Raw genomic sequence first — 16,676 nt, 5'->3', positions numbered from 1 at the left:
GTGCCTCTCTGATAGCTCTGGATTTCATTGGGATACACAGAGGGTGTTACCATAGCAGCAGAGTCCAGCACATAGTCATGATGTCTGTTCTGGCAGTCAGTCTGCTCCGTTCTGGCAGTTCTGTGAGTCGGGGGAACAGACCTGCTGCTGCAGGTGAGATGTAGCAGACCTCCCCATCATGCACTGACAGGGATTAACATGGTTAGTGGCAGGTAAGCAGCGCCATCAACACCCAACCCCCGGGTGCTGAACACCCAACCCCCGGGTGCTGAACACCCGCCTCCCTGCTTGGAATTCAGACCTGCTGGGTCAGGACTGTGGTGCGGGTTGGGGAGGTAAAATCTCAACTACTGCAGCTGGCTGGAAGATGTAAGTGTTCTCACACACACATACCTGGAAAAGCTGGACAGCTAGATTGGTAGAGAGAGACATGGGAGTGTTGTGACAGTTAACAAAGGAGCTTCAGTAGGTGAGATCTATACTAGCCATGTCATTCAGGCATGCACACATTTACCAACATCATACCCTTATCGTCTGGGTTAAGGGCCTGTCAGCTAGAACAGGCCTGCTAAATGGGGTCATTCCATTTGATTTCAATCACTTGACAGAATCCCTTTTGTTTTAAACAAAACTTGCCATGCCCATGGGAGAAGATCAGAAAATGACTTTTTGGACCTGAATGCCAAAGCAATTAGGAAATAGAAGTCTTAAAAGTTGACCAATTTTCCATTACCCACCCTACCACGAGACCTCCATCACTGGAAAATATAAAAGGTTGAGAATGATATCCTTTAAAAGGCTTATCAAACTAATTCTATATTTGAGAGAAAATACATTTTTGAACTTATGTAAATTATCTAAAAACTCGTAAACTCTGCACATGTTGTAGCTTAGACCCTATTTTACATTGAGGTGTTCGTGTTGTGCCCACCATCAGTTGAGACACAGCATGCTCTTGAACACAGGGTGGGTGTCATGCTTTGGCTGTACTAAAATGAGAAAGTTGATATTTCAACTTCAAAATGGTTGCACAAAGACAGTTGGAGGACCACACATTAGAGAATGTTAACTTGAATGGAAATATCAGTTGCTTTAAATACCATCAATCTTCCATAGGAAATCTACTGAAATAGAGATATTCACATTTAAATTGACATTTGACGGTGGGTGGTCCGGCGTCTTTGTGATAGTAATTAGAAGTGAGCATTTTTAGTCAATTAAAACTTCAATGGTCATGTCCATTCTATGAATTCTATTTCTATGATTGAAATGACACCCACCCTGTATTTAAGAGCATGCTGTGTCTTAACCGATGGTGGGAACAACAAACACCCCAGATTATGTCAAATAGGGTCTAAGCTACAACATACGCAAAATTGAAACAGATAGATAATTTACGTTAAAAGCAGTGGAGGCTCCTCAGAGGAGGAAGGGGAGGACCATCCTCAGTGAATTTCATAAAAATGTGAATATTTAAGCATTAAAAGTTACCCTTTTTATATAAAACTAAATATAATCACGTCACCAAATAATTGATTAAAACACACTATTATACAATGGTCTACAGTAGCCTCAACAGCACTCTGTAGGGTAGCACCATGGTCTAGCCGGAGGACAGCTAGCTTCCATCTTCCTCTGGGTACATTGATTACAATACAAAACCTAGGAGGCTTACGGTTCTCACCCGCTTCCAGAGACTTACAGTAATTGTGAGAACTTCCGGAGGACATTCTCCAACCTATCAAAGCTCTTGCAGCATGAACTGACATGTCATTCTATTATTCTGATTGCAGGAAGCATAAGCTACAGCTAGCTCGCACTGCAGTGTGTAAAATGTGGTGAGTAATTGACTCAGAGAAAAAGACAATAGTTGAACAAATACATTTCTTCCAAAATGAAGCAAGAGAGAAATAGAAAGAGAGATACAGTGGGGCAAGAAAGTATTTAGTCAGCCACATATTGTGCAAGTTCTCCCACTTCGTAAGAAGCATTTCAAGGTCCTGGAGTGGCCTAGCCAGTCTCCAGATCTCAACCCCATAGAAAATCTTTGGAGGGAGTTGAAAGTCCGTATTGCCCAGCAACAGCCCCAAAACATCACTGCTCTAGAGGAGATCTGCATGGAGGAATGGGCCAAAATACCAGCAACAGTGTGAAAACCTTGTGAAGACTTACAGAAAACGTTTGACCTCTGTCATTGCCAACAAAGGGTATATAACAAAGTATTGAGAAACTTTTGGTATTGACCAAATACTTACTTATTTTCCACCATAATTTGCAAATAAATTCATAAAAAATCCTACAATGTGATTTTCTGGATTTGTTTTTCCTCATTTTGTCTGTCATAGTTGAAGTGTACCTATGATGAAAATTACAGGCCTCTCATCTTTTTAAGTGGGAAAACTTGCACAATTGGTGGCTGACTAAAAAACGTTTTTGCCCGACTGTAGTTCGCAAATGCAGCGAGCTAGTTTAGCCTACTGAAACGCCATGCTCAAAAAGAGGGATGCTATGTTAGCTAGCTGGCTATCGCTTTCCAACATAACACTGGAACTCTTCCAAGTCAAGGTAAGCTTTTGGTGTTACTAATTTATTGCCACAAGGGCCCTCCGGTGTAACTGCTTACTGACTGTACAATAACAGAAAATTAGAGTATCATGTAGTAGCCTAAACCTATCGCTGTTACATTGAACTGGGTTAATTGAATATGAATGAGAATGAGAGTTATGCTGTAATAGAAATTAGGCCATGCTCATGAAAAAAAAAAAAAGTCCTCCCTCATCTTAAATGGCACTGACCGCCATTGGTTAAAAGGTTTAAAAATATATATAGTTTGGCAACCCCGTTTGTAAGCTTTAAAATGATGTCAAACGCAACCATTTATCTTTTACCGTGATGAAGACATGGAGGTCTCATGGTATGGGTATGCAAAACGGGTCAACTTTGAGCACCTCCATCTCCTAAACGTTTTGGCATTCAAGTCCACTTCCTCCATGGGCAAATACATATGGAAAGTTGTTCACATCAAAAAGGGGTACAGTCAAAAAGTGATTAAAAATCAAATGGAATGACTCAATACAGAACATGCTTCTTCAACATTAGAAGCGAGAAAACCCAGTTGATCTGTAATACCGGTAATCTGTTTAGAAGTCGAGAAGATCTTGTCCAGAGACTGTGTGGTGATGGGAATCATTGGATGATTGAATTACTAAATTGATCGATTGACCTTGGAATAGCCAACTAGCTACAGATCAACACAGAAACACATTGTTTCTGTTATCGGGTCAGTCTGGTCGAATCGATTTAGATTAGAAATACTGTCAGGGTTCTAATGGCGAACGTCATTAATGATGAAGATTAGAACACATTACAACAGGTCTCTAATCCACGCCCTTCCTGAGTGTGTCAGATATGTCTTGGGGTGGGGGAGTTTTTTATTTTTTTTAGGGAAAACAAGAGTGGTTTACTCTGTAGATCAAGTCAGTTCAGACCCATTTAAACCGTGGAAGCCCTTTTCCACTAACCCTGTAGAGGTTGACCTGGGGTGAGAGAATGTGTTTAGGGTGGCAGGTGGGTTGGTTTTCGCTAGCGCTGCACATCCACGGTTAACCTATGGTTTCTCAACAGGTTTGACTCATTTACATCCAAATCTTATTTCCACAGTACAGTAGGTTTTACACAACACTGAACAAGACAAAATCCTGTATTAACCTTACTCCCTGCTAGCTAGTCAGCCTTCCTCGTTCACTTAGCGTCGGTCTATGTTCCTGAAGTTGCCGCTCGTGAAAGCCAAGGTTAAACAATTGCACAATAGATATCGCGTAGCATGGCACACTACTGATCTTGCAAAACCGACATTATAGAATGTGGCCTACCGTTCCCTTTCCTACCGTTCACAGACAACATAGTACACAGAGAGGTTATCCCTGGAGTCTGTCAGTAATAGAGCTGTTCATTTGTTTTTCTTCCAGAGATGTTAGTCAACTGTGTGTCAGCAGCTCCAGTCTACACATTCCCTGTACTGTTGAACTGTTATAACCATACTCCCTGCTCGCCAAGAGTAACTTCCCTCTCCCAGCTAGCTAGTCAGCGTGGTGAAACCGCGTCCTTGTTCCCTCAGCCAGGGGATGGGAGTGGCAGTACTCAACTGAGTACAAATAACTGGAGGGGGGGTCCTTTCCCCCAAGACTGTGTCAGGCTGGCTGGTGGGACTGGTAGCCAATGGTCTGTCGGTTTGACCTTTGATTCCGTGTGGTGCAGAGCGGAGTTCATTGAACTCCAGTAACTCGCTCCCTGTGCTAGCTGGAGGCAGGCCAAAACAACACGCCCCAGCTTGTATTGTAAACTCAAGTATGTGATATTTTGCTCCACAGCTGAGCGCTAAGCAAACAGACAACACCCCTCCCCTTCAACTCCATTTCTCTCCATTCCTCTCCACCTCCTCTCCCCTTATTATCCCTCTCCCTCCACCTTCCTCCCGCCCTGTGCCTCAATGTCCCCAGCCATAACACTCACCTATAGTCTGACAGAACACAGGAAGAGGGGAGACAGCCAGGGGAAGTATCACTGCTTTAGAAAGAACATGCACATACAAACAGTACAGAGGAGGAAGAGAAGTACCTGGGGTCAAAGTACTGTGCTAAAGCTGGTCAATCATTGGAAAGGGCATTGTTTTCTCTGATTGCTGTGCCTGTAGGACTTTTACATATATATGTGTACACACACACACACACACACACACACACGTTTAACTATACTTGTGGGGACCAGAAGTCCTCAAGAATAGTAATCAAACTCATTTGCTATTTTTAGGCATAGGGGTTGTGTTTTGGTTTAGAATTAGGGATACATTTAAGGGTTTGGTGTTAAGGTCACAAAAAATGATTTTTAAATGGGAACCAATTGTCTCCCCACAAAGTGAGTAAAACACAACTGTGTGTGTGAGAGAGAGACTGTACTGTTTGAGACTAGGGTGGGGCAGTATTATATTTGGTGTTCTTTCTTGCATTAAGTGACAGACACGAGGATCATGTGCTGTATGCATGATGACAGTACTCTCGTGAGACTGGATTTGGGACCACGCGGAAGATTTGACTCTAGTTGCCAAAATTACCATAACATGCTCGACTGACAGAAGTAGCTTCAGTAGCGGCAACCCGCACACAAGGGGCGGCGCCCCACCTGTGATTGTTTTTTTACCAATTGTAAACATCTTTTTATTTTATTTTTTAAATACACTGAGGAATTCTTTCTTTGACAGACCAGGTGAATGAGATTACCCCTTATTGATGCCACCTGTTAAATCCAATTTAATTAGTGTAGATGAAGGGGAGGAGACAGGTTAAAGAAGGATTTTTAACCCTTGAGACAATTGAGGCATGGATTGTGTATGTGTGCCATTCAGAGGGTGAATTGGCAAGACAGAATTTGTAGGTGCCTTTGAATTGGGTATGGTAGTAGGTGCCAGGCGCACCAGTTGGGTTCACACACTCAACAGCTTCCCGTGTGTATCAAGAATGGCCCACCACCCAAAGGACATCCAGACAAATTGATACAACTGTGGTTAGCATTAGAGTCAACAAGGGCCAGCATCCATGTGGAACGCTTTCAATAGAGTCCATGCCCTGAAGAATTGAGGCTGTTCTGAGGGAAAAGGGGGGGGGTGCAACTCAATATTAGGAAAACGTTCTTAATGTTGTATACACTCAGTGTAGCTAGCTGGTAGCTTACTTGCTAGTTCGACTTGAAATTGGCATGGGAGCTTCCTAATCTAATATCTGACTAACTCGGGAATTTGAAGTTATTTCAGAATGAAAGTTAACTGGCTAGCGCATCATGCACTGTAAAATGTTAGCTCGCTATCCCCAGTTAGAGCATGTGTTTTCACTTATTTCATCTGCATGCTTATTGCTTTCTCCCTGGTGCACTCATTCGTAAACTGGTTGTTCGTTCATAATAGTATAATTTAATCTGTTCAAAACAGTGTCAGCATTTGCTGCAGTGGTCATTTGGTTTGACATGAAAAAGTGAAATAGGTGAATATATGGTGTTGTTCAAATGCACAGATCACTTCACACACACACACATCTTCTCAGAGAAACTAGCAGTAGTTTGAAAACTTGGCATCATATTTCTGTCATGCTGCTTTGTTATTAACTGCAACCACCTCACACCGCGGGTATTCAGCCAATCAGAAGCCGCCACTGCGTTTCAGTCTTAACACCAGGGATAGTTTCAGTCTGTAACACACAGTGTGTGTTTGTGTCTGTGTCCTAACACCACCAGGCGGAATGTGTCCCCCTCTCAATGAGGAGGCCCAGAAAGACATTCTAGACTCACGGCTGCATCACACTGTCCTGGTCTGGGGATTATATAAAACAACCACTGAACTATATTGAACAAAAATATAAATGCAACATTTTCATTGATTTTACTGTGTTACAGTTCATGTGAAATCAGTCCGTTTAAATAAATAAATGAGGCCCTAATCTATGGATTTCACATGACTGGGAATACAGACATGTATCTGTCGTCACAAATTACTTTAAAAAGTGGCATTGTGTTGTATGACAAAACTGCTAATTTTTAGAGTGGTCTTTTACTGTCCCCAGCACAAGGTGAAACTGTGTAATGATCATGCTGTTTAATCAGCTTCTTGATATGCCACACCTGTCAGGTGGATGGATTATCTTGGCAAATGAGAAATGCTCACTAACAGGGATGTAAACAAATTTGTGCACAAAATTTGACAGATAATATATTTGTACATATGGAATATCTGATCTTTTATTTCAGCTCATGAAACCAACACTTTATATGTTGCGTTAATATTTGTGTTCAGTGTAAAACACATAGTGCTAAGGCACTGAGTCGACTGGGGAAGTCACACCCACTGCCCACAGAGGGAGAGAGTGAGAGTTCATGAACGTCTCTGTGAGTAGCCTTGGGGACAATCAAAGCCACCGAAGACCAAACACTCAACGACTGATCGTCTCCGATCGATAAATAAAGCTGAACACAGTGGTGAGTTAAGGGTCTGGCTTTCTAACGAGACTACTGATCAGACTGCTCTATCCCTTAACACAGTTTACCTGGTCTGTGATAGGTGTTTACCTGGCAGGACCTCATTTAGGAACCATCCTGAACAGTGTGATTGTTCTCTACCACCTGCAGATGTGTTTTCCCCCAGGGACACAAAACAAGTTACAAGCACTTCCCTTATCTAACAAATCTATTTGGATTACAGGTGTCATGTCATGCACAGGCCATGTTTCGCATGTCCACTTTTTTTAGCACAGATGAAACATCCAAGTCAGACTTCTCTCTGCTACCGCATGGCAAGCGGTACCGACATGCCAAGTCTAGGTCCAGGTCCCGACGTGCCAAGTCTAGGTCAGGTCCCGACGTGCCAAGTCTAGGTCAGGTCCCGACGTGCCAAGTCTAGGTCAGGTCCCGACGTGCCAAGTCTAGGTCTGGTCCCGACGTGCCAAGTCTAGGTCTGGTCCCGACGTGCCAAGTCTAGGTCTGGTCCCGACGTGCCAAGTCTAGGTCCCGACGCGCCAAGTCTAGGTCCCGACGCGCCAAGTCTAGGTCCCGACGCGCCAAGTCTAGGTACCGACGCGCCAAGTCTAGGTACCGACGCGCCAAGTCTAGGTACCGACGCGCCAAGTCTAGGTACCGACGCGGTACCGACTCGTCAAGTCTAGTTCGAAAAGTCTCCTACCCCCAAGCCATAAGACTGCTGAACAATTAATCAAATGGCCACTCGGACTAGTTACATTGACACCCACCCCACAACACGTTTTTACACTGCTGCTACTCTTTGTTTAATATCTATGCACAGTCCCTTTACCCCTACCTACAATGTACAAATGACCTTAACTAACCTGTACATAGCCTCCTTACTGTTATTGTGTTAAGAAAATATTGACAAAATAAAATTAACTATTTCCTGAACTGCATTTTGATTAAGGGCCTAAACATTTCACAGTAAGGTACACACCTGTTGTATTCGGTGGAAGTGAAATGATTTGATCACCATACATTGGCATATAATCTACAATGTATAATGGACAATTTACGTCTATAAAGTGGACCGTTTGTCAGTAGGGTCCAGATCAATACTTACTCGTTTTCAAGCAATGTCATACACACGACCTCTTTGACGCCCGGGTTGTTGGCCTTTTCACAGGAGCAGTTCTGAAGGTTCCAGGTAGCCACCCTGACCACCGCTTTCCCGTCCCGCATCCCCGAGGGAGGCTCCACGTTGGGCCGCACAGACGTGATCAGAGTCGGCCCCCCGGGTGGAAGCTCCATGTCTTCACTCCGGAGACTGAATGATGTGGGGCTCGGGTGAGACTTGGTAGTGTATGCCAACCCCCCGTTGGTATTGGTGGAAGGTGTTCTGGAATGCTCTACGAACACTTGAAAGCGAATTTTGTCCAATAAAGATGAGTTTATGTGATTGACCCTCACCAAGTCTTCGATGCTTTTAAACGGACCGTTTTCCATCCGGTATTCTACTATGTTCTTCGCTATTTTATCCGTGATGCCACGGATGCTCATGAACTGCGCCGGTGTGGCGGTGTTGATGTTCATACCTGTGCTTGACAGGTGGGGCTCGAAGTCTTTACGCAGAGACGACGGCGAGTGTTGGGACGAACTCGTCCTGCTCGAGACGCATATTTCCAGTCTGATGATCTCCAGTTTGCCGGCACCGATTCCGCTCACGAGAGCCAAGTCCTCTACCTTTTTAAACCCCGCAATGCAGTTCCGGTACTCCACGATATTTTGCGCTACTGTGCGGTTCACTCCTGGTAGAGTCATCAGCTCCTCCTCGGTGGCTGTGTTGATATTCAACCGCTCTTGGTTCACGAGGATGTGGCTGAAGTTACACGCGGCGCTAAACTTGCGATTGCTGTTGTTGAAATCCGTCGGGTCTTTAGGGATCGAGCGGTGGCACCCCAAATTCCCTCCCATGGCTGCGGCTCAGTTGGCAGGTCAATCCACCGGGGCTTGGAGCAGTCTAGACCACCGGTAGACCGGACAGAGCGGCGAAGGCAGCAGCACCACAGCAGCAGGCGCACAACGTGTAAAAGTAGCCTACAGTGTGATTGATCGACTCCTGCTCAGACATGCAAGACAGTTGTAGATGTGACAGTTCTACTAATTTACAGACATATGAGCCGTAGTATGTTGTACCGTGTGTTTGTTTTTTTCGGGATTAAAATAGTCAGAAAATACGCACAAAACAGCAGGTCCAATTCTTTAGTCGTTTAGCGGTCTGTCTCACTCCATGTTTATCATGAAACCTGCTGGTGTTAGGTCCTTGCTGAATATTCAGGTACCGTCCACACCGGTCAGCTTGCCTAGAGAAACTAGCCGGTGGCGTGCTGGTGCTGCAGCACAGTGTTCGCGTTAAACGCCAGCTGGTCTCGTCATCACACCAGGGGGGCGTGGCGCTAACCTTTTTTCAGTCCAAGTGTTTTACTGTGTCATTGAAGAGGACTTCAGATTTGACTCAATTGATCTACTTTACGTTATAATGCATGTTTAAAATGGTTACAATCTAAAGAGAGAAGAGCTCTCAATACAGGCTTTCACATGTAAAATGCAGACAAATATAATCCCTTTGTGTGTTATAAGGAATATTACAACGGGTTATAAAACACTTAATCCACATCAAAACCCTATTAAAACTCCTGATCTATTGGTTTAGTTTATGTTTGACACCTCTGGTTACACAAGTGGTACACATGATTTATTTTCATTGAGTTGGTGAAAAAACTCAAACACGGTAGCAACTCACATGTAGGTGCTCTTTATGAAAAGGAGAAGTGTGCATGATGATGAGATTTATCTTTTCTCTTCTACAAAATAAGCTATTATTAAAACTAAAGTTGAGATATAAGATGTAATAGATGACTATAATAATATAAAACAATATGTGTAATATATTTGTTTTACACAGACACTTCAACAAATAATACCCTCTCAGTTTTGCATTTCAAATAGTGTTACAACACTTAATTTATTTTCAGTAAATAAAATACACAGATACAGTGGGGAGAACAAGTATTTGATACACTGCCGATTTAGCAGGTTTTCCTACTTACAAAGCATGTCATTTTTTATCATAGGTACACTTCTACTGTGGGAGACGGAATCTAAAACAAAAATCCAGAAAATCACATTGTATGATTTTTAAGTAATTAATTTGCATTATATTGCATGACATAAGTATTTGATACATCAGAAAAGCAGAACTTAATATTTGGTACAGAAACCTTTGTTTGCAATTACAGAGATCATACGTTTCCTGTAGTTCTTGACCAGGGTTGCACACACTGAAGCAGGGATTTTGGCACACTCCTCCATACAGACCTTCTCCAGATCCTTCAGGTTTCGGGGCTGTCGCTGGGCAATACAGATTTTCAGCTCCCTCCAAAGATATTCTATTGGGTTCAGGTCTGGAGACTGGCTAGGCCACTCCAGGACCTTGAGATGCTTTTTACGGAGCCACTCCTTAGTTGCCCTGGCTGTGTGTTTCGGATCATTGTCATGCTGGAAGACCCAGCCACGACCCATCTTCATTGCTCTTACTTGAGGGAAGGAGGTTGTTGGCCAAGATCTCGCGATACATGGCCCCATCCATCCTCCCCTCAATACGGTGAAGTCGTCCTGTCCCCTTTGCAGAAAAGCATCCCCAAAGAATGATGTTTCCACCTCCATGCTTCACGGTTGGGATGGTGTTCTTGGGGTTGTACTCATCCTTTTTCTTCCTCCAAACATGGCGAGTGGAATTTAGACCAAAAAGCTATATTTTTGTCTTATCAGACCACATGACCTTCTCTCTGGATCATCCAGATGGTCATTGGCAAACTTCAGACGGGCCAGGACATGCGCTGGCTTGAGCAGGGGGACCTTGCGTGCGCTGCAGGATTTTAATGCGTGACGGCATAATGTGTTATTTATGGTTTTCTTTGAGACTGTGGTCCCAGCTCTCTTCAGGTCATTGACCAGGTCCTGCCGTGTAGTTCTGGGCTGATCCCTCACCTTCCTCATGATCATTGATGCCCCACGAGGTGAGATCTTGCATGGAGCCCCAGACCGAGGGTGGGTGTTTGACTGTCATCTTGAACTTCTTCCATTTTCTAATAATTGCGCCAACAGTTGTTGCTTTCTCACCAAGCTGCTTGCCTATTGTCCTGTAGCCCATCCCAGCCTTGTGCAGGTCTACAATTTTAACACTGATGTCCTTACACAGCTCTCTGGTTTTGGCCATTGTGGAGAGGTTGGAGTCTGTTTGATTGAGTGTGTGGACAGGTGTCTTTTATACAGGTAACGAGTTCAAACAGGTGCAGTTAATACAGGTAATGAGTGGAAAACAGGAGGGCTTCTTAAAGAAAAACTAACAGGTCTGTGAGAGCTGGAATTCTTACTGGTTGGTAGGTGATCAAATACTTATGTCATGCAATAAAATGCTAATTAATTACTTAAAAATCATACAATGTGATTTTCTAGATTTTTATCTATGATAAAAATTACAGACCTCTACATGCTTTGTAAATAGGAAAACCTGCAAAATCGGCAGTGTAACAAATACTTGTTCTCCCCACTGTATGGGTGCACTGCAAGCAGGGATAGAATATAAATGTGTATTTCAAAGGTTAATATAGCCCACAGCTTCCAGTCTCTCTCGCTCTCTCATTCTCTCTAAAACTGAAATAAATTAGCTAGGCCCCATTTCTTCCCTCTCCGGTCAAATAGAAATATGCAGACAACAGAACAACCAATGAGAGAGAGGTGCTGAAGGTGGTCAGAGTTTTACATAACATGATGCATTGTGGCCAGTTTAAATGGACAACCAGGCTAAGTAATACCATTCTGGTTCTCTCCACGACAGGTTTTTTTCTCCTCTGATTTCATTAGCATCTCATTAGCATTTTAGATTAGCCAAAAGGGGATTATGTTGGATTTCATCTCTGGCTACATAAAGGTGGTGACAGATAAGCTGTCAAACTGTATAACAAGTTCTGAACTATGTAACAGAGCTGTACAACACTTAGTGTTTTGTTAGAATGTTAGAAGACTTAATAAAAAGCTATGTGGATGTTATGCTGTGAGGGTTCAGCATAACAAAGCAGTGGAATTCCCGTTTGGAACTGTGTATGCAGGCTTTTGCTCTAGCCCTGCTCTAAGCACACCTTATTCAGCAAATGTAGGCCTTGGAAGCTGTAGACAGGAAGATGTCTGAGTGCCATGCAGCATACACCGGTATGGTTCCACCACCAGTACTGATGGGGGAAGCCATGCATGCGCTGTTCCCATCACACCTCTTTATATAGCATCAGAGTGTTTCATGGCATGGCTCAAAGTCAAAACACTTGCACCTTTACTTGAACCCTGTTCTTATTTCACAATACCGAGGGTCGTAATCACTGACAAAACACCAACAGGTAATAAAGCTGTCTGATGTCTACAGATGGATAAAAAACACAAAACAAGATGTACCAAAACAGCATGGATTCACAAAAGGATAACATAATAAAGTGATCACAGCAAAAAACAGCTGTAAAGATTTAGCTATCACGCAGTGATGACAGTCATGTCGAGGATCCTGTTTCCCCTACCAGTAACCCTGTGCTCTATTCCATGCCACTTCTTTGCCAATATTGACTCACTCTAGCTGTGGCTGCCAAGGCTCTGACCTGTCGAGCATGGAGCTGTAGCATGACCAGATCACAACCAACATTTTCTCTTCTTGGCCCCTATCCAACTTCTCTCAATTACTCTGATCATATCACCACATAAACTAACTTGCCCATATGGACACAGACACGTATACGAAGTGTGTCTCAGTATGCAAGACTGGTGCTAGCACTGCCAAGGTAGTGGGTTCAATTCCCACAGGGGTCAACATAATAAAAATGTATGCACTCACCAACTAAGTGGCTTTGGAGACAGGTACACACATAGGCTGTTTACACAGGCAGTCCATTTCTGATCTTTGTCCCACCAATAGGTATTTTGACCAATCACATCAGATCTTTTCACGTAAGATCTTTTTCAGAAAAAAATATCAGAATTGGGATGCCTGTGTAAACGTAGCCATAGATGCACAAAGATACACAGACACAATCATTGTCTGGTCCAATGACGTAATGGGATTCTGGCTAACAAAAGGCCCGTCTCCATGGTGGCAGAGACCACAGGTGGTGAAACAGTGCAGACCCACATACAAAATAGAATCTGGCCCCTGATCCCTTAGTGGGTCCAAAACTGAGAGGCCCGTTAGACTAACGTACTGCTGTGTTACCCTATTGTGTGACACAACGAGAGTGTGGCACACCTAGCGAGTGCACTGTGTGTGTTTTCTGGGCTCCCTGCTTGTACCATCAAACCCCTGCACTCATCCAAAACGCTGCAGCCCGCTTGGTTTTCAACCTTCCAAAGTTCTCCCATATCACCCCACTCTTCCACACTCCACCGGCTTCCAATCTCGCATCCACTACAAGACCACTATTCTTGCCTACGGAGCAGCAAGAGGAACTGTCCCTCCCTACCTTCTGGCTATGCTAAAACCTGACAACCCAACCCGAGCACCTCCGTTCTGCCACCTCTGGTCTCTTGGCCCTCACACACCTACGACAGGGCAGCTCCCGCTCAGCCCAGTCAAAGCTCTTCTCTGTCCTGGCACCTCAATGGTGGAACCATCTTCCCCCTGAAGCTAGGACAGCAGAGTCACTGCCCATCTTCCCCCTGAAGCTAGGACAGCAGAGTCACTGCCCATCATCCCCCTGAAGCTAGGACAGCAGAGTCACTGCCCATCTTCCGCCTGAAACTAGGACAGCAGAGTCACTGCCCATCTTCCCCCTTAAGCTAGGACAGCAGAGTCACTGTCCATCTTCCCCCTGAAGCTAGGACAGCAGAGTCACTGCCCATCTTCCCCCTGAAGCTAGGACAGCAGAGTCACTGCCCATCTTCCCCCTGAAGCTAGGACATCAGAGTCACTGTCCATCTTCCCCCTGAAGCTAGGACAGCAGAGTCACTGCCCATCTTCCCCCTGAAGCTAGGACAGCAGAGTCACTGCCCATCTTCCCCCTGAAGCTAGGACAGCAGAGTCACTGCCCATCTTCCCCCTGAAGCTAGGACAGCAGAGTCACTGTCCATCTTCCCCCTGAAGCTAGGACAGCATAGTCACTGTCCATCTTCCCCCTGAAGCTAGGACAGCAGAGTCACTGCCCATCTTCCCCCTGAAGCTAGGACAGCAGAGTCACTGCCCATCTTCCCCCTGAAGCTAGGACAGCAGAGTCACTGTCCATCTTCCCCCTGAAGCTAGGACAGCAGAGTCACTGCCCATCTTCCCCCTGAAGCTAGGACAGCAGAGTCACTGCCCATCTTCCCCCTGAAGCTAGGACAGCAGAGTCACTGTCCATCTTCCCCTGAAGCTAGGACAGCAGAGTCACTGCCCATCTTCCCCCTGAAGCTAGGACAGCAGAGTCACTGCCCATCTACCCCCTGAAGCTAGGACAGCAGAGTCACTGCCCATCTCCCCCCTGAAGCTAGGACAGCAGAGTCACTGCCCATGCAAGCTAGTGTTTGGGCAGAACCCTAATCTTCCCTATGTACTGGATGACAAGCCACCAGCACTGGAAGGGACCAGAGTGAGTGCATATGTGGGACAGCAGGGGGGCTGGGGGGGTCTACTAAGCTGTATGGGATTGTTTTAAGGTCAGACCAATGATCATTTAGCTATTTGATTTAGAATTGTAATACCCCTTGAAGTATCCCGAAAATATAATACAAATATTTTATGAAATATGTTTTTTGGCCTTACTGCTGCTAGCCCATCCAAACACATTGAATAACATATTCCCTACATGGAACAACAGATAGTCCCCCCCAAAAACGTCTAAAGGAAGTTTGTTCTGAAGTATATGTCCAATATCTGATAGATATAAGAAAGATGAGGAAACATTAAAACATCTTGACATATTTGAACCCTTATTTTTGGCACTTAACAGTTTCCATTCATTTTTTCAACTGGTACCGGGGGACCTTCAGAGGAGTATTGTGAGGCCTGTGGGCGTCCTAGAGCAAACCAGTCAGTATCTGGTGTGACCACCATTTGCCTCATGCAGCGCGACTTCTCCTTCACATAGAGATGATCAGGCTGTTGATTGTTGCCTGAGGAATGTTGTCCCACTCCTCTTCAATGGCTAAGAGAAGTTGCTGGATATTGGCGGGAACTCGAACACGCTGTCGTACATGTCGATCCAGAGCATCCCAAACATGCTCAATGGGTGACATGTCTGGTGAGTATGCAGGGCATGGAAGACCTGAGGTGATGGTGGCGGATGAAGGGCACGACCAGGGGCCTCGGGATCTCAACACAGTAATCTGTGCATTCAAATTGTCAAATGCAAAAAAAAGACAGTGTTCCCTGTCTGTAGTTTATGCCTATCCATACCATAACCCCACCACCACCATGGGGCACTCTGTTCAGAACATTGACATCAGCAAACCACTCACCCACACGCAACCACAATTCATCTGGGTAGAGCATACTTCTCCAGCTTGCCAGTGGTCATCGAAGGTGAGTATTTTCCCACTGAAATTGGTTATGACGACAAACTGCAGTCAGGTCAAGACCCTAGTGAGGACGACGAGCACACAGATGAGCTTCCCCGAGACGGTTTCTGACAGTTTGAGCAGAAATTCATCAGGTTGTGCAAATCCACAGTTTCATCATCTGTCTGGGTGGCTGGTCTCAGACGATCCCGAGGTGAAGAAGCCTGATGTGGAGGTCCTGGGCTGGCGTGGTTACACGTGGTCTGCAGTTGTGAGGTCGGTTGGACGTACTGCCAAATTCTCTAAAATCACGTTGGAGGCAACCGCTTCAGTGGACATTTCTGCAGTCAGCATGCCAATTGCACACTCCCTCATAATTGACATCTGTGGCATTATGTTGTGTGACAAAACTGCATATTTTAAATTGGCCTTTTATGGTCCCCAGCACAAGGGGCACCTGTATAATGATCATACTGTTTAATCAGCTTCTTGATATGCCACACCAGTCAGGTGGATTGATTGTCTTGGCAAAGGAGAAATGCTCACTAACATGGATGCAAACAAATTTGTGCACAAACCTTTGACAGAAATAAGCTTTTGTTGGTTTGGTCAATTTCTGGGATATTTGATTTCAGCTCATAAAACATGGGCCCAACACTTTCCATATGGTGTTTATAGTGTTGTTCAGTGTAGTTTGTAGGCCAAACCGTTCGGACACTACATACGATTTTATGAGAAGACCACATTTTTGGCATGTCCCATGGTTTGACAAACACCACTCTAGCTCGGTCACCTTTCACCGCGGGTGCGGAAGTGCAACATACTGTAGGCTGATGTCGCACTTTTGCATACAAAGCAACAACAAAAAAACAACTCTAGCTTAAATTGACAGGTTTTTATGGGGATTTAAAAAAAAATGCTATTTAGATTTCCACTGTGGCACAGACATCAACTTTAGGGGGTTAAATAATCCACACAGCACCCCCCACGAGCACTGATAGCTACTTCGAGGAAAAAATGACTTACTATGCCTGTGATGTGGGTCTCACCTAGCTATCTTAAGATGAATGCACTAACTGTAAGTCTCTCTGTATAAGAGCGTCTGT

General features: G+C 44.6%; 1 protein-coding gene across 1 annotated transcript in view; it reads right to left on the bottom strand.

The window, feature by feature from the left end:
- LOC115128568 (endonuclease/exonuclease/phosphatase family domain-containing protein 1-like) overlaps positions 1–9,408 on the bottom strand; it is a 30,311-nt gene extending 20,903 nt beyond the window's left edge. Inside the window, exon 1 of the mRNA XM_029658501.2 lies at positions 8,126–9,408. Coding sequence (XP_029514361.1) covers positions 8,126–8,976 — 851 coding nt within the window. The 5' untranslated portion in view covers positions 8,977–9,408. The remainder of the gene's footprint in view (positions 1–8,125) is intronic.
- Between the last annotated feature and the right edge of the window lie 7,268 nt (positions 9,409–16,676).

This window comes from Oncorhynchus nerka, linkage group LG4, assembly GCF_034236695.1.
Source record: "Oncorhynchus nerka isolate Pitt River linkage group LG4, Oner_Uvic_2.0, whole genome shotgun sequence".
In the NCBI taxonomy this organism is placed as follows: domain Eukaryota; kingdom Metazoa; phylum Chordata; class Actinopteri; order Salmoniformes; family Salmonidae; genus Oncorhynchus; species Oncorhynchus nerka.
Note: the sequence above shows the minus strand (reverse complement) of the source record. Positions and strands in the feature narration are given on the sequence as shown.